The following is a 22249-nucleotide window of genomic DNA, read 5'->3' on the forward strand; positions in this document are numbered from 1 at the left end:
GGCGTCTGGCTAAGCTCAATTATAGTACAAGCACAAATTGAAATTCAACACACCTTCTACTTGTAGAGCAAATTGTTATCATGCATTTTACAGATGAGAAAGCAAACAGGAGATAATGATTTTGTCAAGTTTCCTTGTTTCAAAACAATCTTAACAGGAATTGGAGCAAAGTCCTTCTAGGTCCAAGTCCAGCTCTTTTTAGTCAGCAGTATTATTCCATTAATGCATTACCCAAAGTTAGACTTTAAAAAAATGCTTCAAATAAGGCTTTATTGCACATTGTAACTACGTAGTTTATGCTAATTACTCACCATCTCTTTCTCATCTCACCTCTGGCATCCAGAAGAGCAAATGGAAAAATTCAAAAGTGAAAGATCAGAGATAAGTTACTGCCCAGCGAGTTTAATGAAAGATCTTGTATTAGAGTTTCAGCAAAACCCAGCATGTTCTGAACATGAGGATTTGTAGAAATAAACTACTGTAGTCACTTATACCTGTTTATTAAATATTGATTTACATTCCTTAGGCATTTGAAAAAATCTTGGTAGATTCCATTGTGCAACAATTTGACATGTGCAACAAGCAAAGAATGTCAACTACAGATATTTAGGTTTATGCTTGAAGTTTATAGGATGACATTTGTATACAGTATGTTCTGATTAGTACAATTACGTTATTTCAACACATAGCTAAATCCATTTGTATTTATGTTTGCTAATTCATAAAATATATGCTGCAATCATACACAAAAAGCAGATTACTTTATCACTCATTTAATTTCTTCCATTTCATGTTGCTTTTCATTTTTTCTTCACCACTGCTTATGGCAATATTAGCTGAGGAGACAAAACCATTAATACATGAGCAAGCAGTGCCACATTTGCTATTGAAATTAAATTATAGCATTGTGCAGAGATCTGGGTTCAAAGGGCAAAATATGATTCAGAGTTTGGATAGGTACAAATGTAGCGCTTGCTGGAATCACTTTAAACCAAATATATCTTTTTTAAGGATTATACAGCAAACCCAGGAAAAGATGCAGCTACTTTAATGATCCCAACAGGTGCTTTATATGCTACCCGGGTTTTATATTTTACTCTTCAAAGCGGGATTGCAATTTAACTCTTCTTAAATACAATAATATGACTAAAAAAATAAAGAATAATCCTTTCCCCTTTTTATTTCAATAAAAATGCAATCCAGTGGCCACTTGGAAGATCTCTAGCAGCTACATATTGCCTTTCATCTCTGGTTGGGCTCACTCTTCTGCTTTTAGAAATTAAATCCAATCTAGAAGCATAACAGGTATCTACCCCAAGCTAAGATACAATTCTGTTTTATAACTGAGACCTACATTCTGATCTAAAAATAGATGCATTTAATTCATTCTTGAAGCAGAAACTGTTTACTTTCAGCATCTTTTGAAGTAAACATTTCCAACCCTGAGTGCAGGCACTGAAGTATTGCTCTACGTATACCTACTGACAGGAAGCCAAATCAAAACCTTAGCTGATTGAGATGCAGCCCCAACTCTGTATCTGAAGTGACTGAATGGATAAATTACAGCATTTGCTATAATTGCCAAAATTATGACCAAAAATTATCCCAATTTTTATTAAAAATATGACAAAATTATCACCACAGATATTGATTAGAGATCTTGAAGCTAATTTATTTATTTATCTAATTTATCCCTGCCCATCTCCTCCCATCGGGGGACTCTGGGTGGTTTACAACAATCAATTAAAAACCATAACCATAAATACACAGAATAAAATACAGTAATAAATAATATAAATAGAGGTAAAAATAAAAATAATTGAATTTACTTTGCATGTGAAAGTGAATAAAATAAGTATGCATGTGTGTGCCCACACAAGCACACTTTGGACTCAAGAGTCTTTAATATGTTTGTTTTAGCATCCAAGCCTCTTGTAACACACTATCACATCCAAAGCACAGAATATGCACCAAGAGAAGCAGCATACCATAAAGAACTTCAGCTAATATTTGAAGCAGTATTTTTCCATTAATGAATTACCCAAAGTTAGTCTTTAACAAAAATGCTTCAAATAAGGCTTGACAATTCAGTGAGACCTAAGTCCATTTAAGCTTTCTAGGTTGTATTTATAAGCTTGTTTTTCTTGTTCTGATGTCCAACTGTATTTCATTTATTTTGCTGTTGAATCATTAGGCAGCTTATTTTTACTTAGCTATTAATCTGTTTTGGCTATGTCCAAAAATCAGAGAGTGATGACTGCTTTTATTTCATTTTCCAGCTCACTGAGCTTATCCTTGTATGTCTGAACCAATTACAGAATAGGTTCTGACATGGCCATCTTTTGTCTTAAAAGCAGTTATAGCCCATTCAGTATATCAGCAAGCTGAAATAAGTGGGAAAAAAATGAAACTTGTATTTAGAAATAAAGTGATTTATTATTAACAAAATACTGACTGCAAAAGCAAACTTGGAAACGTGTATTACAACACACAGTAAGATTGAAGTACTCAGGTTGTTGCCCACTTCAATGTATCACAGAGATAAAGGAAAATATCCATGATTTCCACAAAAATACTAGAGTGGGAAGGAGAGAATTCTCACCAGGTATCTTCTTGCTTACAAAAATAAATGACAGGAACTCTGAATTTATGTAAGGCAATCAATGGAATAAGAAATTAAAGAACCTCCTGTATATGCAGTAAAGCAACGACTATGCATAGCTAATTATGATTTAATTAAGTAATTCAACCATTATTAATATTTACATTTGGAACACATAGTTGATCATGATGGGTAAAATCTATTTCTGTTGTAACAAAAAAGGTATGCAAAAGCTTTTAAAACTGTGCAAGGCCTGATATTTTAGGTTTATAATTCTACAAATGCTTACCTGAGAACTCCCTTGGGCATAACTTCTGAGCATTCATACATTAATTTGACCTAAGTCTCCTTATTTGTAGTAATGTAAAAGCAGTTTAGTATGTTAAAAATGTTTAACAAAATCCTAAAAAGAAATCTGTAATAGCCTGAATATTTTTAGGCTAAGCACCATTAAAACTTATAACTTTTATGCAACAAATATACATCCATGCAACATAAGAACCATCTACCTGAATGCATATGCTTTTAAGGCATATAGTCTTCAATTTATTCCTTCTTTAAGACTATACCTGTATAGTACCCACTATTCTTTCAAAGGCACTTGTATTTGAGAACATACTCCGAATTTGAAATATGATTTCAACAAAATCCATGCCTAGTTTTCTCACTGTGTGTGTGAAGTGCATTTACTTACTACTCTTGTAAAGATTCCTAGAGTTTGTAATAATGTCTGATCCCACTTCATTAAAAAAAGAATTTACTGGACTTTAATTTGAATCAACTTCTTCCTAAAAGCATAAGTGAGCCTGCAAATGAATAAGGATAATAGTATGGAGGGAGGAGGATGCAAACAAGAGAGGAGTTAGGCCAACTGGACCGAACATTTCTAAAACAGACACAATTCATCTAGGCTCAGCATTCTCTCCGTGGATGAAATCTGGTTCAGGTACAGAAGAGGCTAATGCAGACAGACTTCTTTTTTTCATCCCCATTTGTCCAGAGTGCGCTAACTTGATGAAGGATGAGTAATAGGCGGCGGCTGCTGAGTTCAAGGCAGAGAGGTTGCATTTTCTCTGAGCATCTTCACTTCCCATCATCTCTTCTGCTTGCTCTCCCCCCGCGCCTCCTTCCACCGTCTTCTAGCACAGGCTGCCACGCCTTACAGTACCGCACTCCACACCCAACGAACCCATCGAAGTCGGTTTTCAAGAGACAGCGGCCTCGACGCTACATATCCCTATAATACTGGGCGTGTCGCGCTTCCAATCCCTACCTTCGCGTGTTTTCGCAGGTTCCAGCCTTCCATTCAAACCACCCGTGTCAGTGGAGGAAACAGAGCAGGCGGGTTTGTTCTGCGAGGTCACCGACCCATCCCAAGATGCAGCAGGAGGTCCTGCTGCCGCGGCGTTCCCCATCCAACCTGCACCCCCCGCCCCCGCGCGCGCATACCCTTCTGCTACGGCGGGAAGTTGTTCAGAACACCTTCCCCAACTGCGTGAAGGACGGAGGCAGAGAGAAGGGCGGACCCCTCCTCCTGTCAACCAACCTCAGAGGCGCCCACCCGCTCCAGACCACCGCCGGCCCGGCGCTACCTCTTTCCTCCTGCTGGGCGCCCCCGGGCGCGTGAGAAGAGCGGTCTCTTCGCACACGACGACCACATCTTCCACAAAGACACAGTCGGGCAAGCTCTCGTCGCCGGGCAGCTCCAACACCTGCAGCCCCAGTTTATTCTTTAGCACCCCCACGTAGAGCTGGTGCTCCCGTTCGGCGCGTGCGAAATCCACCTCTTTCGCCTTCTCCCGCCTCAGCGCCTGCTGGCACAGCGACTCCGGTAGCGCCCGCACCACGGCGTGGCTGCACCGCCCGAAGCTGAAGGTGCCGCCGCTCAGCCCTGCCATGTTCGCAGAGGGATGGCGAAGAACAGAAGCCGAAGAGGAGAAACCACAGCCCGCCTTTGCGTCTGGCTTCGCGCGCTGCACAGCACTGTAGGAGGCGAAGCTGCTGCCAAGCTTTCCCCCCTCCCCCTCCCCCTCCCCCTCCCCCAGAGCCAGATGAAATGGCCTCTTTCCTCCCAATAGGAGGAGGTGGACGCGAGCGCGCTAGAAGCCGGAGCCTCTGTGGATTGGCCACGCCTCACGGTAGTAGCTACCTCACGCTTCCTATTCAAAGAAGCCCCACTTGGCCGGTTATTTGGGTTAAGATGCCTGGTTGGTTCGAAGTGGCCAAAATTACCTTGCACCGATTTACAGCCTTGAGGAACCTTGGAGAAACGCGCTAATTGCATCCTGTTCAGTGGCCCATCTGCACATCAGTGGCAGATGTGGAGGCTGAACCTGATGGATGTACAAGAAGTATAGCTTTCAAATACATGTAAATTCTTTATCAGAATAACATTTTAGGCTAACTCTTCTCCCCCCTTAGTACTGAAGATAGTTTGAAGGAGAGAGAGTGTACAAATACCACCTTTCCCTTCCTGTAATCACACTTTACAGATTGTACTTTGTTGGTTTTTTTAATTGGAAAAAAAATCTGCTAAAATTGAAGCAAAATTTGTACAGATTGTCTTAAGAACTTGTGAAGAATAAAAATAATTTAACATCTGCTACCTTTGGGTATAGAATGGGCAAAAGCAGCCTTTTAATCAATTTAACCAATGTTGTAAATATTTAAACCTAGTGGCCTGGGGCACATGCTGTTTGGTTTCATTTTGTCTTTTATTAATATATTGTTATACCCTGTTTTGCACTGAAGTTGCTCATGAACCATTAAGCTTTAACAGACTTTTCTTTGTTATTTAAAGATTTCCTTTCCTTTCCTAGCACTGTAACAATTCAGTCTTTTACCCACCTATATCCACATGTAAGACCCATTAAATTCAATAGTTCAATTTCCAAATAATTAATTGTGGAATTTCAGCCTTAATCTGGGTTTGGAAATTCTGGATTTTAGATTTAAATTTGAAAGTTGAAAACTGCCATTCCAGAGAGGTTTGTTATTCTAGTTTTCTGGAAGCAAACATAGAACATCTTTACTTCTAGATCAGTATATTCTAGAGAAAAATAGACCATAGAGTTTTGCACTTCCCTGCTTCCATTTACTGGAAGGCAACACAGGTTGTTTCTTATTGCCCATTCTTCCAGAATACTCTCCACCTCTTCAGATTAACTCTGTCTTTTCTGGGGACAACTGGGCATACTTCAAAAGAGAACATGAGGTTAACTCTCCCCCCATCCCATAATTATTTGGATTTCTTGGAATGTCTCCAGAGTAAAAGTGAAGCCCAGAATAATTCCTGGAAGTAAAACTGATGCTTAAAATTGGAAGAATCTAAAAATGAATAAAATCAAGTAGTCTGCAGGGCACCGAAAAGTATATCTCTGGATGACATGTTGGAGATCAGTCCATTGTATTCATGTGCTTCAAATAGTAATTGAGTTGAGTTGCTTTTCTTGTATAATGCAAATCTAATTAACATAAAACCAAACTATTTTCTTATCACAGTCTCCTATTACTTATCTGTAATTGGAGCAGTTGTAGAAGAGTCCCTTAGCTAGAAAATAAGGATGTTTCCATATGGTAGACTCCTTAACAATGGCAGGAAACACATAAAAAGTGAAGTGTAAACCCTAAAATAGATGTAACATGGTTTAAACGTTCCTTTCAAAAGAAAGAAGTGGAGCAAATACAGGGCTCAGCCACAAGGTGATGAAGCTCTACTGCATAAGGACTGCATCATCTTGTGGGTGAGCCCCGTATTTTCTCCACTTCTTTCATTTGAAAGGAACGTTTAAGCCATGTTAAATCCTATATATACATGGGAGGATTGTATAAGGTTGGGGGGGTTGTTGATGGTCTTCAACAACGCCCCCAACCTTAATTGCAGTCCTCCCATCAAAAGATTGCCCATTCCCTGTTTATAACAAATGTGATGCATGAAAGCCACATGATTTTGATCTCCTCAAGAAAAGACTAAGGAGGAACATACATTCTTTCATTGCAAGGTTAGATCTAATGGATCAAAGTTACAGGACTGGGATTGTCACCTGGCCTGAGACAACGGCAGAAATGAGAAGGAATTTCATTTCTTTCTTTCTAGGTGAGTTCTGAGGTACTGTACAACAGCATAGTCATTAATATTGTTCAGCTTCATTGACAGCAAAGATACATAGCTGCTAAATTTATCTTGGCTCCGTAAATAGAAATTAAGAAGGTTTTATGTTGTGGTAAGAAAAACAGAGGCAAGCATCTATAAAGGAGCACATCACATATATTTTAGGCAATACTTATCTACCTCAAACGGTAGTAAAAACACTTATTGATGCATTCTTGTTTCTAAAATAGTGCCATTGTTGGCTTTCCTTTCAAATTTAGCAAATTTTAAATCATTCTGCCAAAAGATTGTATCTAAACAAGTATAATAAACATTGTTCCTAACCTCCCCCCCTTAATTTATATGGGCCTGCTGGATGTTGACTGGCCTCCTCCCCACCCCCCACCCCCCTAATTCTCAGAACATGGACACTTGAGGGTAGAGGAAACAAGGCTTAGTTAAACCTTAAGACAGAGATCTTGTAGGATTACGGCAATTAGCAGTGCCTGGGCCCAGAAGAGATTCCCTCATTACAGTATTTAACCTTGTGCCTGGCAGTCTTTCAGTAAACACCTTGTTATTTTCCCCTTTCAGCTTTCCCAACCAATACTGAAATTACAGCACAAATGATATTAGATCAGAAGTGATAGTAACATTCTGGGATAGCACATAAAATAACACAGATAAGATTCCTATTCAGGAACATGTTTAAGGTAGAAACCTTAACTTTCGATATACTATCTCTCTTTGAATTATAATTATTTACAAATGTGAATCTATACCAAAAAAAGGATATGCACATTTTATGCAAATATGCATCTTTTATTTGGTTGTTGGCAAAAGGAAGAGGGGCCGACCAAGGGCAAGATGGATGGATGATATTCTAGAGGTGACGGACTCGTCCCTGGGGGAGCTGGGGGTGTTGACGACCGACAGGAAGCTCTGGCGTGGGCTGGTCCATGAAGTCACGAAGAGTCGGAAGCGACTAAACAAATAAACAACATTTGGTTGTTGGTTTTGGTGATGCATTTCTTCTTTTCTTTTTTTTCTGATGTCCAAATACCATTCTACAACTAATGCTGGTCTTCCGAACAATGTATTCCTGGCTGTCTAATCAAATTGAGTGGATTAACAAACTTTGAATTAGCATGGAGAAATGTATAAATTACTATTGTGATATTAGTATCTTAAAAAAAATTAAATTGTTACATCTTACAACTTGGTTCCATACTTAATTCAATAAATCAAATTCAATTCAGTAATTTTGATAAGCTTAGGTTGAACAAAAGTATTATTTCAACCTTTTTAATAAGAAATCTCCCTTTAATGTGCTTTTTGCTAGAGTTATGTCACTTTGCAATTTCATATTGTTACAAAACATTAAGTTTTTAAAATTAAAATAGTATAATACAAAAACCAAAACCAAAAAAAGTATAGTGTTTATACAACGAAGAAAACCTAAATATATTATAGTGACTAAGATAAATTGAACATGACAAAAAACCCTAATTAACAGAAAAAAGATCCATATAAAAAGTGCAGATAACAATAAAAATTAATTGAATTCTTAAGCTTATCTAGACCACATAGAAGCAAATTGTATTATCTTATTTTTAGAATACAAAGACCTTTCAAAAATAGATAAACTCATTTTCTGCATCCATTCCTTAAAATCAGGAAATTAAGTTTCTTTCCCATTACGTAAAATTATCGTCTTCGCTGTGCCCCAGGCTCAATAGAATGAAAGCTTTTCATGTAATGACATTTCCACATTTCAGAAAAATACCTCAGTACTGCATTAGCCCAACAGGACCAGTCTGCTCTACCTAAGAACATTTTTCTGAGCAGTCAAGCCGTTTTACTGTACCCTCTGTAAGGATCCTAGGACCCTATAACTCCTTACCTGGTAAAATACCTGGGAAATTATTTTTTATATACGGTTGTTGTTATCAGATCAGTATGATTCAATTTCCTTGAACATAGACAAATTTTGCTCTACTGCTTGTAAAATCAGACAGACTTTGATTGCTCATTGATGAAAGCACCACCAACTGTAATATGTTTTTATCCTGTTTTTATTTATTTATGTTTATGTTTATGTTTATGTTTTATGTTTATACTTTTATCTGTAATTCTGGTCTGTGATGTAATAAATTTTTTTCTTCATAAATTGTATTGATATATGTAGTGATCTGAAACCAAAACAGGTTCGAGCTGGACAAGGCCAGATCATATGAGCTAAATAATCTATTTATTATGATGCCAACATTAACAAAATCTAATGTCCATCTTTTTTAAAATATTCCTTGAGGGGTCCAATTAACACGTAGTATTTTCTGATAAATGAATTTTATTTTTAAATCAGAAGTATATTTCCCGTTTCTTAACAACTGGACCTATTGACTACCCAAAACTGGATATTCTAATTCTTCATTCCCAAATTGAGATATATAACTAACACTAAGTTTTATTTTATTGTAAACTGCCCAGAGTTCCCTGATGGGAGGAGATGGTTGGGGACAAATTAAATAAATAAATAAACTTTCCTTTTTAATTCCTTATAACAGTTAATTGTTGGTGTCCAGTATATATAATTGAAGTCCTCCCATTTTTTAGAAAAAGTAAAACAGTTTTTTGAAGCACTCCTGACTAATTGAAAATCTTGAATTAAATTAAAATCTCTAATACAAATTATATGTTGATGGTCTGCAGAATATAGTTTAGAGAAACCGCTTTGGAATATTTCAGGAATGTTTTTAATAGGGCCATAAAAGTTAATTAGCACTATAGTGACAGTAGCTATCTTTACTATCAAAAAAATATGTCTTTCCCTGTTGCAGTATTCATATTATTGTAATGGGCTGTAGGAATAACCTTGAGGAGCAGGAGAAAGCATTGCAACCAAGATGACATTCAGATAAAAGAAATTTGAGTCCAAGGCAGAAATGTAATTTGAGAAAGTGTCTCAGGCTTGACCCTCCCTAGTTCTCTTGATGATAAAGGGAGGGAGGGGGGAGGCACGTTCAGACTTGCAAGATTCTTTACTGTAACCTTATAATAAAAGTAGTATTAGTATTCATAACTTTGGTTTCCTAGTCTGGTCTACCTTAAAGGGCTGACAATTCCACATCAGTTTTAAAATTGTTGATAAACACAATGGCTATTGCACCTGCCATATTTGAGTATTCACTAATATAGATTTCTCCTATTCTAGGCCTCAAAGATAGAATATATATTGTTTGCAACATAATGATAGCTGTAATTTTTCCAACTTGTTGCAAATTTTTCTCTTCATTTATTATTTTTGAAGTCCATTTACATTCCAACTGACTATCTGAAGTACCAGATTTCCATGTAGACAAAATATTTCAAGGCCAGTTTCCAGCGTGAGAGACATCTTGTACTGTAGTAAGCATATTAAATAGCAAATACATAAAGGAAAAAATATAAATGGTAAATATGGATCTAAGTTGATAAAAAAATAAGATGGAAAAACTACCCATCCCAACTGTGTAAAAATTCCATAGCAGCAAAAGGGCTTGTATCTTATCTTCAAGAGTGAGGCAGAAGATACATTTAAATGTCTAATTTCTTGCAAGTATAGGTGCCAAATCAAAATCTTTCCATGAATGAAGTTCTTGTAAAGGAAGATATGGGTGGATCATTATTTTATATTCATACAGTTTCAATGAGGTAGCATGTCTTGAAGATTGTAAAAGATGATCTCTAATACTAGACTTCAGAAATTTAACAATTATTGGTGCAGATCTCTGTGGGAGATTGCCTCTTGCTTCTAACCTGTAAGCATCGTTTTTCAAGTTTAAAATCTGCTGGCAATGAGAAGATTTCCTGAATGTATTCTTTCATGTACTTTAAAAAAAATGCTTCTGCTGCTCAGCATACCATGTAGGTTAATTATTTATAAATTATTTCTGGTGAGTCCTCTTGTACTTTAAGTAATTCAGTTTGTAAATTTGTAATGAGTTTTATCAAGAGACTGATCTTTTTCTTCTAAGGTTTTAATTCTAGTTTCATGCAAAATAACATTATTTATGCACCATGCTTTGAAATCTTTGTTAAATGTAAGAATTTGAACTGACATGCTTTTTAAAAGATCTCCATGGAGCCCATATATGCCAGTGTCCATACTTGTACATTGATTATCCATCTGCTTAGAAATGGACTGATCATTAATTCAACACTTGTTGTCTGGTCTTGCTGAGACAGCAATACCTCAGGAGTTAATAGAGCTCTGTCTAATCCCTTTCTCCTTACTCTGTATCCGGTATTTCAGTAGAGTGAGTAAGTTCATCCAGCCTTTCTCCTTGGCTCAAAATGTCTGAAGAGGAGTCATCTTCTTCATTCCAAGAGGCATATCATAAAAATAGCATTATATCCAAGTTACTTAAGACAAGCTGAGAAAGTGTGGGCATAAATCACTCACCATTCAATTAACTATATAAGCAATCACATCTACAGGGCCAGAGTGGGACAAAGAGAGGCAACTGCCTAAAAGTCATCATGAAATTATTCAGTAACTGAACTGGATCTAATATTAGTGTTTGCCTAATATATTTTACAATACACCTTACTTTTTCTTTGAAGGCTAAAAGCATGAGAAGTTTTTAATTGAAGAAATCAGATGTCAATTTCTTTTTTTTTAATGTCAACATATATTGTATGCATAATTCTTTCTTAAGAAGGTACAGATTCTCATTGTATGTTGCTGATTGCCAATGAAAGCTGAACCAAGCAGCTCCCTGTTTTGTGCTGCTGCCAATTACACACACATGGCCAACTTCTGATACAAACTCAAGGTATTTATTGCAGTCATAAATCCTTAACACCAACACATTGCAAACTGCAAAATTTCTGCTTGGGAAATGAAAACATGAAAGCATACTTTTCAATAGGCCAGAGTGACAAAATGCCACTTCAGAAATGATCCAAGAGTGGTCAGGTTTTAGTCCAAAATTCTGCCAGGTAATCCGAGAATTCAAAAGCAGCATACAAATAGGTTTGCAGGCATGTGTGTGTGTGAAAGGCTGATAAACGTTCTAATCAAGCAGCTTGACTCAATATGGAGTCATGCTTCTTTCATGTAGATGGCTTGACTTCCTCTGCTGTTCTTAATTTGCTGTGTGTTGCTCGGCTCCAGACCTTGCCTAACTCAGGCTCTGGATCAACTCGCAGGTGTGTTCTCATCACCTAATTTGTGCAGGTTGAAGTTCAGACCAGTCAGGCTCTTCAGCTTCTGAATCAAAAGACTCAGCCTGACCCTTAACACTCACTCTCCACACACAATCACTTCCCCACAAAACTATCATTTATAAGTAAACACTGCAAACAAAACTGGTTGTTGTTGTTGTTGTTGTTGTTGTTGTTATTCACAAAGCTACCAGAAAGCAGTTCAGTTTCATTTAACAACTAGAATTCTACTGTTTTAAAAAGAAAATAATTCATCTTTATTTGCTCCTTCTCCACTGTTCATAATTTTAAAAAAATTAATTCAATCTCCCAATAACCTTTTTATATCTGCTAAACTACTCCCTCTCTACTTTGAAAATCTGTCTTCAGAAGATAGTTCCTTCAATTTTGGTAATTTTGTTTTCAGTTCTGCTTCCAAGATTTCCAAATGTTGTGAATGTAATTTTGGCAATAGCTTTGTAAATATTTCCAGACATTTCTTTAATGGCACAATAATTTGCCCGATCAACTCAGCTGTCCCAAGGAAAGTTGTTGATAGCACCCCACTTCATGGGAATGGAGGGGGGGCTGATGCACTGCCTTTCTCTGGGAGCACCTGTTCTTGGTTGAAGTCAAGCCGGCCTCTCAATATGCTGACTTTAGAAGATGCTGAAGAAAGTTCTTCTGAACAGTTTTGGTGGATTCACTCAGCTCTTCTGTGTCTTTTACTGTTGTTGGATTTGTGGTTCGGTTGGGAAATTCATATTGATTTATTGGCATTCTATTTATCAGGGACATTTTATGGGATATACATTTGTCTGTCAACAAATGTAGCCAATTACAACAGTTACAAGATGAATACATACAGAGAGATGAGTCCCTCTTTTGAGGGAGATAGGCAGTAACAAAATTTGAATAATAAATAAATAAATGCATACATACATACAATCTTGTATTTTTAGTCTTTTAGAGTTTGCTGACTTGGTGCTATTGGCGGGTTTTCTGCTATAACTCTTTTAAAATGGTTCAACTGATACTTAAGGAAAAGGTAATATTTACTTATTTGAAATGTTCACCATGGAAAAAGTTGATTTCCTGAACTTTTCCAATGACGAATCCCAACAAAATATACTAAGTAAAACTAAGCTTTTCTTCAAGGGAAAGACCTAATTAACTGGATTATGGCAGCCAATTCTGAACACTGCTTTGTTTGTGTTTGCTTGCCATGACAAATAGAAATGTCAAATGATTAATATAGGCAGGTTTCATTACTTGGTAATATGTAGAATCAAAAGTCAGTCTATCTACCTATCTATTTCCTACTTTATCCTACTTTATTGTACAGCTTGAAGTTAATCATTAAATCACAGCAACTACTATTAATAAAAACAAAGTAACAAGCAGGAGTGTCTGCAGGGTGTGGTCAAAAAAGTCAAGATGGTGGCTGCCAGGGTGTGAACAAACGTCTGCCTGAAATTTCCTGAAATGTCTGTATACAGAGGTTTGGTTAAAATCAGCTGTGGTTACTTTAAGTATGCCTCTTTCAGAAACTACAGTTTGGAGCTTGCTGTTCTGAAACTCATCGTACATAGTTCATGTGAGCCATGACTTAATGGGCTTGGATGAGATGTAACTGTACAGGATCCCTTGGGTTGAGCTCAGCTCTTTGGGATTATTGAAACTCTTCTATGCAGTTTTCCTTTCAGCATTATGGAAGTGATTTGCCACTGCCTTCTTCTGAGTTTTTTTATTCCTTTCCAGCCTACCCAACAATCCTGGAATTCTCAAGTGATCCCCCATCCAAGTATTAATGAGGTTTGATACTACTGACCTTTTTCAAGATCATGTAGTTGCTCCTATCCATTGAAGGCAATCCATCGTTATTAACCAAAAGCAGAAGTGAAAATGTTCAAACTTATCCTTGTGCCACACACATCAAGAAGTCAGAGGGGAATGCAGAATTTGAAAAGAGGATCAACTCATTCATTTTGTAAAATGACTCTATTGGCCCTATCTGTTTTTCTATCAAAATAATGTTTAACCAAAAAAAGTATGCATGTATTTTAATCAAAGCCTTGAATAATGTTTTACACACATCATGTGATTGAACATGATTGGATAAGGATAATTCTGAAAGATCTGGAGTGAAAGTAGCTATTCTTCTGTGTCTGTATGGAAAGAAAGGAGAAAAATGTCTTATCTCCTTAAATTTAATTAACAGTTTGTGAGATAATTAAAGATAATAGTAGCGTTGTTCTTTATTTGCACCATGAAACATCTGACATATTAGCATGTTTTTCTGCTATTGTGGAACACTTTGCCACGTTTCTGACATGCTTGAGATATGTAGTATTTTCTGGGTTTGGTTCCATATTCCTATAGGATACGTTTTTTGAAAGACAAAAGGTATCTGCTGTATTAGGTAAATGACTGTTTTTCTGATTTTTAAAAAGCCTAATTTATGTTAATTGGACCAATTAATCTATTACAACTGAATCCCTTCTTCTGTGAAAATGACATGTTTTTCTTTTAGTAAACAAAGAAAAACTTTATTATGGCCAAAGACCAGCATAACTCTATACAATATAAAATAGGTATAGCAATATAAAACTATAATATGAAAAGCAAAGGATGATAAAATGTGGGGGAAACAAGCAAACAGGACCCATTGTAGGGAGTCCAGGCCCAAATAATAATAAAATTAAAATATTAAAATTTATATTTTTTAAAAAATTATTTATTTATATATAAACACACACACACACACACGAAAAGTAATATATAAGGCAGTAAATATATAAATACATAAAACAAGAAATTATAAAAGTTGCTGAAGGTGCAAGGAAAGAAACATATAAGGAAATGAAGAACAAAAACTGAGGAAACTATTTTGCTAACTTGTCATGGGCACCAGCATCTTTTTGGTTTTACATGCTGCCACACAGAACTTTGGCACATTATATGTTACAGTAGAAGCAGCGTATAGAAATGCCTGGGTCAACCTGGAAAATCTACTAGCAAGTTGTTGTTTATTTGTTTAGTCGCTTCCGACTCTTCGTGACTTCATGGACCAGCCCAGCCAGAGCTTCCTGTCGGTTGTCAACACCCCCAGCTCCCCCAGGGACCAGTCCGTCACCTCTAGAATATCATCCATCCACCTTGCCCTTGGTCGGCCCCTCTTCCTTTTGCCTTCCACTCTCCCTAGCATCAGCATCTTCTCCAGGGTGTCCTGTCTTTTCATTATGTGGCCAAAGTATTTCAGTTTTGCCTTTAATATCATTCCCTCAAGTGAGCAGTCTGGCTTTATTTCCTGGAGGATGGACTGGTTGGATCTTCTTGCCGTCCAAGGCACTCTCAGAATTTTCCTCCAACACCACAGTTCCAAAGCATCGATCTTCCTTCTCTCAGCCTTCCTTATAGTACAGCTCTCGCAGCCATATGTTACTACAGGGAACACCATTGCTTTAACTATGCGGACCTTTGTTGTCAGTGTGATGTCTCTGCTCTTAACTATTTGATCGAGATTTGTCATTGCTCTTCTCCCAAGGAATAAGCGTCTTCTGATTTCCTGACTGCAGTCAGCATCTGCAGTAATCTTCACACCTAGAAATACAAAGTCTTTCACTGCTTCTACATTTTCTCCCTCTATTTGCCAGTTATCAATCAAGCTGGTTGCCATAACCTTGGTTTTTTTGAGGTTTAGCTGCAAGCCAGCTTTTGCACTTTCTTCTTTCACCTTCATCATAAGGCTCCTCAGTTCCTCTTCGCTTTCAGCCATCAAAGTGGTATCATCTGCATATCTGAGATTGTTAATGTTTCTTCCAGCGATTTTAACTCCAGCCTTGGATTCCTCAAGGCCAGCATGTTGCATGATGTGTTCTGCATACAAGTTGAATAGGTAGGGTGAGAGTATACAGCCCTGCCGTACACCTTTCCCAATCTTAAACCAGTCCGTTGTTCCGTGGTCTGTTCTTACTGTTGCTACTTGGTCGTTATACAGATTCTTCAGGAGGCAGACAAGATGACTTGGTATCCCCATACCTCTAAGAACTTGCCACAATTTGTTATGGTCCACACAGTCAAAGGCTTTAGAATAGTCAATAAAACAGAAATAGATGCTTTTCTGGAACTCCCTGGCTTTTTCCATTATCCAGCGGATATTGGCAATTTGGTCTCTAGTTCCTCTGCCTTTTCTAAACCCAGCTTGTACATCTGGCAATTCTTGCTCCATGAATTGCTGAAGTCTACCTTGCAGGATCTTGAGCATTACCTTACTGGCATGTGAAAGGAGTGCCACTGTTCGATAGTTTGAACATTCTTTAGTGTTCCCCTTTTTTGGTATGGGGATATAAGTTGCTTTTTTCCAGTCTGATGGCCATTCTTGTGTTTTCCAAATTTGCTGGCATATAGCATGCATTACCTTGACAGCATCATCTTGCAAGATTTTGAACAGTTCAGCTGGGATGCCGTCGTCTCCTGCTGCCTTGTTATTAGCAATGCTTCTTAAGGCCCATTCAGCCTCACTCTTCAGGATGTCTGGCTCTAATATAAATGCTGCAAACATAGCTATAATACTGACAAACCAGTAGTATGTGTTCAGTTGTTTCTACTGTATCTCCCCATCCCCACAAGGGCACAATCATTCGGAATAGGGTCTTTTTTTTATATTTCCCCTCTAGCACTGCTGAGGTTCTCTTGCTATGTTTTGATAATTCAAGGAGAGCCTCAGGAATCACTTTGAAATCCTCAACCTCATTGATAGAGAATCAGAAGAACTGTGGAATGAACTTAAAGAAGTAATTAGAGATGAATGTGAAAGGAGACTGCCAAAGATGAAGAAGCAGACAAAATCAAACTGGATGTCAGAATAAACTGTGGAAATTGCCATGAAGAGAAGAGAAATCAAAGCCAAGAAAGACAAAAATGTCAGGAAGGAACTTAAGAAAGAGTTTCAGGGAGCTATTAGAAGAGATAAGCAACAGTTTTACAACAGCTATAAAGATATTGAGGACCTAAACAGACATTGAAAAACAAGGAAACTCTTCCAAAACATCTCTGAACTCAAAAGGAGATTCTAACCTCAAATTGGTATGCTAGAGGATGACCAGGAGCAAGGTGGACAGATTCAGTTACAGTTGCAATGGATGCACCATTGAAAGACTTGAAGGACCAGGTTAGAGACAGATCATAATGGAGAAAAATGCAATTGCTAAGAGTCAACACTGACTTGATAGCATGCGGTCGATCAAAAATCAGGTTAAAAAGCTGCACAGAATCATATCCGATTAAGTCTGGATCAGATCCAATGCCTTTAAGTAGGTTGGATATTCTTTTTTTTTTAATAAGAATTTTATTAAGTTTCAGGCAAAGATAAAAGCTACAGAAAAACAAAAATCTACAAAGAAAAAAAAGAGAAAAAACTAAAAAAGTGTAGAAACACAAGAGAAAAATTTTCAAAATTACAAAAAGAGGTGACTTCCAACTTTTAAGAGCAAGGATATACAAAGATTTTCTGTAATCTATCTCTTACTCTATATTAAACAAAAATCACATTATTTCTATACATTATTTCATTGGCACATTATAAAAATCACTTGCTCCCTCCCCTTATATTAAAAGTGTGTGCGTGTGTGTGTGTGTGTATATATATATATATCTCCTAATCAACTTCCCCCAAAGATAACATTTATTTATTTCCTTCCTACTACTATTCTATACATTCCTGTCTACTATAATAAAGATCAAACTAAAAAACATAAATTGTCTGCCATTGTACTTGATAATATAACAATTTTAATAATCTCAATCATTTTAAACCCAAAACCATCCAGATAGACATTTATTATTTTTTTATTATACTTAATAATCTTAATCCAAATTGTTAAAGATAAATGAAATCAGCCAAACCCTAAAAGCAATCCAGATAAATATCCTTAAACCCTTATCCCACTTCAAAACAAACCAGAGCATTTACATATCCCCAAAATATGCACAGAGCTTTCTTCCTTAAAAAATCGAACAGCTCAACTGCCCCCCTCAAAAACTCCAACTTCTCTTCAGGAGGCCTCCCATACATAATAACCCCTTCTTTTCCATGGCATTACAGCAGAAGATCAGTTTCACTTATGGCTTGCAACTCATTCTCTCCCTTAAATTTCTCCAACTCAGCTATCTGATCTTTATCCAGTATTTCAACAGAAGTCCCGATCTCACTCTTAGAAGAGACCTTTCTGTCGCTGTTAAATTCCTCAGTTTCATCCATGACATCCCCAACCAGATGACACATTCTAGACCTCATATCTTCCACAATGTCCTGAATGCCTTGCATAAAAACTTGGTAGGAATCAGAAAGAATCTGTTTAAAATCTTGGTAGAAGTCAGAGAAAGTCTGTTTAAAATCCTCCATGTCTCACACAGTAGATTATGGTGGCCTCTAGGAGCTTAACCAGTGAAAGTTGAAGATATGAAAGAATTCCAAAATGTGTTTACATATGGAAGTGAGATATGCAGATAGTTCCCCAGGGAAAGAAGAAGCAGAAAACTGAAAGTTCTAAAAAGCCGATTCAACATGTAGGAAAATGCTAATATCTTCAAATTTAGTACAAAAATATAACAGGGAGACAATTATTTACTGTCAATCCTCCTTAATATTTGGAGGGAAAACAAAGTCCAAAACTTAAAAAGAATTTTTTTTAAAAGTTGATCCCCCAAATAATGATAAACACCAAGAGACCCTGCTTCTCCTTTCTGTAGAAAGCCTCTCTTAGGGTACGTGTACTTAAAAGAAATATAAATTGGGTGATTTAGAAATGGGGTGGCTGGTCTTAGTGTCCCTTTAAGGCTGCAGCATGGCTTGGAAATGATGACGTCCCTGCCTCCTGGCTAGCTCTTACCAGTTGAACACGAACACTGTTTGCAATCTTCTGGCTGCAAGTAGCTGTCTGGATGACAGATGGGATGATTCCAGGTGTTTTCCTTTCTCTGGAAAAACACTCCTAGGCTTCAGGAAAAACCTGCCTGTGTCCAAAAAAACTGCCGTGTTGTCAGTTCTGCCCACTGTGCCCGCAGGCACAGCTGTTCAGTCCGCCATGTTCCCAACAGAAGTCTCAAGTAGGTGGGATATTTTTGTGTTAAAGCAAGTAAGTTAGGCTCTTATGTTAAAAGTGATATTCTGTTGTAAACAGAATGCAAAGTAAATCTTTGCAATAAATTATGCCAGTTCCTGCAGGTTTGCAAAACTTGCATAGGTGGACAAGTTGATCAAGGTCCAAGTAATTAAATAATACAAAGTTATTATTTATTTAAGTAAAATAAACTTGTTCTGAATAAAAATGAAAAGGATAGGCTACACTTTTTTCCTTGTTACATCCTCTTTATTAATGTTTACTTTTCTATCATATGAAATGGGTTCATTTTAGATTTTGGATTGAATAGCAACTTACGAACCAATTTGAGCCCTTTTCTGTGCCTATGGGCTGTTAGTTTTTCTCATTGCCTTATCTCCATCTTTAACTGCCCTTTGCTTTTTTCATTCTTCAGGTATGTTGTCATATTTGAGACTGCATAAGTGAGATCTGCATTTCTTTTAGTCTGGGCTCAGTTTCCTGGATGATACTTTATCAGCTATATTGGAGAATATGGAGGTAGGGGGTTAGTGTACTAGCTGCCATACACTAAGATACGAATAGGACATAAAACAGAGGGAAATATTTTCCATTGTATGGGTTTTGGTGTTATGGTCCCCTAGACGAAAAGTTACTTCAAACCCAGTATTTCTAACCTTGGATTCTGATGGTATAATGAAAGAAAATGCCCATCAGATATTTGGAGAACCTTGACTGCTTGACTAGCACGTTCACCTAAAAGATCATCAGGATTTAGTTCAAGGAAATAATCTGAACATTCAGGTTACCACTCATTTGCTTCAACAGATCCTCTCTGATGATTCCTTATTCCCTGTGACTTGTATTGATCTCCCAGTCTTCAAAAATTCAAGAAGTGAGGTGATACCTGGGACATCCAGAACATGATTAGACAGCAAAATAATTTTAAAAACTGGAAAACAAAGGTTGGAAAGCTGCATTTTTATACCCCATAAGAAAGATGTGGGTTCCTTCATCTAGCTGGTTGCGACACTGGTGCAGAAGATAGACAGAGAGTTCTATTCCTCCACAATTGGCGGTAGCATACCATTCCTATTATGCCTATGGTCACTAGGGTCATTGTTATATACAAGGCTGGATTTTCTGTTAATCAGTGAATTTTACATATTATTAAAAGCTACTGTGGTAGTTTGTGCTAAAAAGTAATATATAAATCTTCTAAAATATATACTTGCTCATATCCAATCCATACTAAGCTGAAAATATAGGTAGTCAATGTAGTTAAGATGTGTGTTTTATTTCTGTGCTTTCCATAATTTGTATAGTTTTACAAATAAAGTGAAAGCTAAGCCAGTGTTGGCAGACATGCTATACATATTCTGTTTGGTTTTTTTCTACCTGATAGAATGGCTCACTCTAAGGCTTTCTGCGATTAGAAAATTCAGATTTGTTATCTGGATTGTTTTCCTCACCTTCCTTGTTTCTGATCATTTTGTTCCTATTATATTCCTATTCCTTCACACATATCACAACTTATGTCTGAAAATCAGACAATTCATGAAAAAAAAAATAAAGAGCTTTTGGAATTGTAATGAGCTATCAAATTTGCATGGCTGTGTGCTTTAAATTATTCATCAATAAATGTGTTGTATTTTGCTTTGCACACGTATTAGCCATTTTTAAGCATAAAAAATAACTCTTCTGCATTTTATAGACTGGGTCTGGACCTCTTATACACAGACTATTGCTTATTCCATTATGTGAAACTTCTGTTTTGGCAACATTCCCTGGAAGAGATTGAGTACTGTGCCCTCTAAATACAATACTTGAGAAGCAGCCAAAAGCATATTATCCTAGCAAAACTTTTTTTTTAAATCGTTCAATCATGTCCGATTCTTGGAGACTGCCTGAACAAGTCCCTGCAGTTTTCTTGGCAAGGTTTTTCAGAAGTGGTTTGCCATTGCCTCCTTCCTAGGGCTGAGAGAGAGTGACTGGCCCAAGGTCACCCAGCTGGCTTTGTGCCAGAGGCAGGACTAGAACTCACAGCATCTCAGCTTCTAGCCTGATGCCTGAACCACTACACAAAACTAGCATTATTTATGTATTTATTTATTCATCATATGGCATATTCACATCACAGTTCAATAGAATAAAAACACAGGAGATAAAATACAAGATATAAAATATAGAGTATAAAATTATAGACATATGTCTAGATTACAAATACCATTTTTTGCTTCATTTGTCACAGCCAGGAAATTGGCGAAATCTCCATTATAGGCTCTATTTTGGCACTCTGTCACTGTATGTTGGATAGTTTGTTTTTCAGCCCCACAGTCACAGTTTGGTGATGTCATTTTGCCCCACCTATAAAGGACATCAGCACATCTGCCATGGCCCATGCAGATTCTGTGCAATGTTGTCCATATCGCATGGGGCTGATCAAATCCAGATGGTTTCTCTGAGATGCAGGGTAAGCTTCGACATTGTGGAGGACAATTTTCTAGCCAATACTCTTTCCACATATTGTGGATGTTGAAGTCATCTTCTACAAGTGATTTAGCAGTTGAATGGCTGGATGTCTAGATCTGAGCCTATTTCATTCAGGCAGATTACGTCACTCAATATTGGCAGCTGGGGGTTATCAATAATCTTCCAGTATTCTTGAAGGAGGGCATTTTTCTGTCTTACATCCAGGGGTGGTATATGACTCAGAACAGGCAGTCAGTATGTGGGAGTAGATCGTATTGTCCCACTGACAATGCGCATTGACTCATGCAACTGTGCATCAATCCTACTTGTGTGCAGACTGTTAAGCCACACTGGGTTACCCTGCCTGCTGAGTACACCAAGCTGAGTGCAGACATTCACAGCATGTCCGCTGCCGAACCCCAACTAGTGCCACATAATTTATGTAAGATGTTATTTCTGCTTCTCAGTTTGGCGGCAGTCTTCATCAGATGTTCTTTATAGGAAAGTGTCCTATCTAAAGTAACCCCAAGGTACTTGGGGTGCATGGTGTGATTAAGTCGATTTCCCTTAAATCTTACATTAAGCTCTCTGCCTGCTGATCTATTACAGAGATGGAAGCATGTTACTTCCATCTTGGTTGGGTCAGGCTGTAACCTCCACTTACAGAAATATCTATCCAATATTTCTAAGTCAGTAGTAAGAACATCTTCAGTTGTCTCAAAAGATTTATGTTGGGTGGCTATAGCCCAGTCATCCGCATAGCCAAACTTCCTGGACGTTGCATAAGGTATGTCA

General features: G+C 37.3%; 1 protein-coding gene across 3 annotated transcripts in view; it reads right to left on the reverse strand.

Moving 5' to 3' along the window:
- The window catches only part of DDAH1 (dimethylarginine dimethylaminohydrolase 1), a 94053-nt gene that overhangs the window by 61945 nt on the left and 9859 nt on the right, over positions 1-22249 (reverse strand). Inside the window, exon 1 of one of the 3 annotated variants that reach the window (XM_063298209.1) lies at positions 4195-4626. The exons of 1 other annotated variant lie outside the window; for it this stretch is intronic. In XM_063298209.1, the coding sequence (XP_063154279.1) occupies positions 4195-4500 (306 nt within the window). In that variant the 5' untranslated portion in view covers positions 4501-4626. Of the gene's footprint in view, positions 1-3875; positions 4627-22249 lie in introns of those variants that run through there. One more of the 3 variants, XM_063298210.1, reaches the window with a different exon arrangement.

The sequence above is a fragment of the Candoia aspera genome, chromosome 3 (assembly GCF_035149785.1).
Source record: "Candoia aspera isolate rCanAsp1 chromosome 3, rCanAsp1.hap2, whole genome shotgun sequence".
NCBI classification, from domain to species: Eukaryota; Metazoa; Chordata; class Lepidosauria; order Squamata; family Boidae; genus Candoia; species Candoia aspera.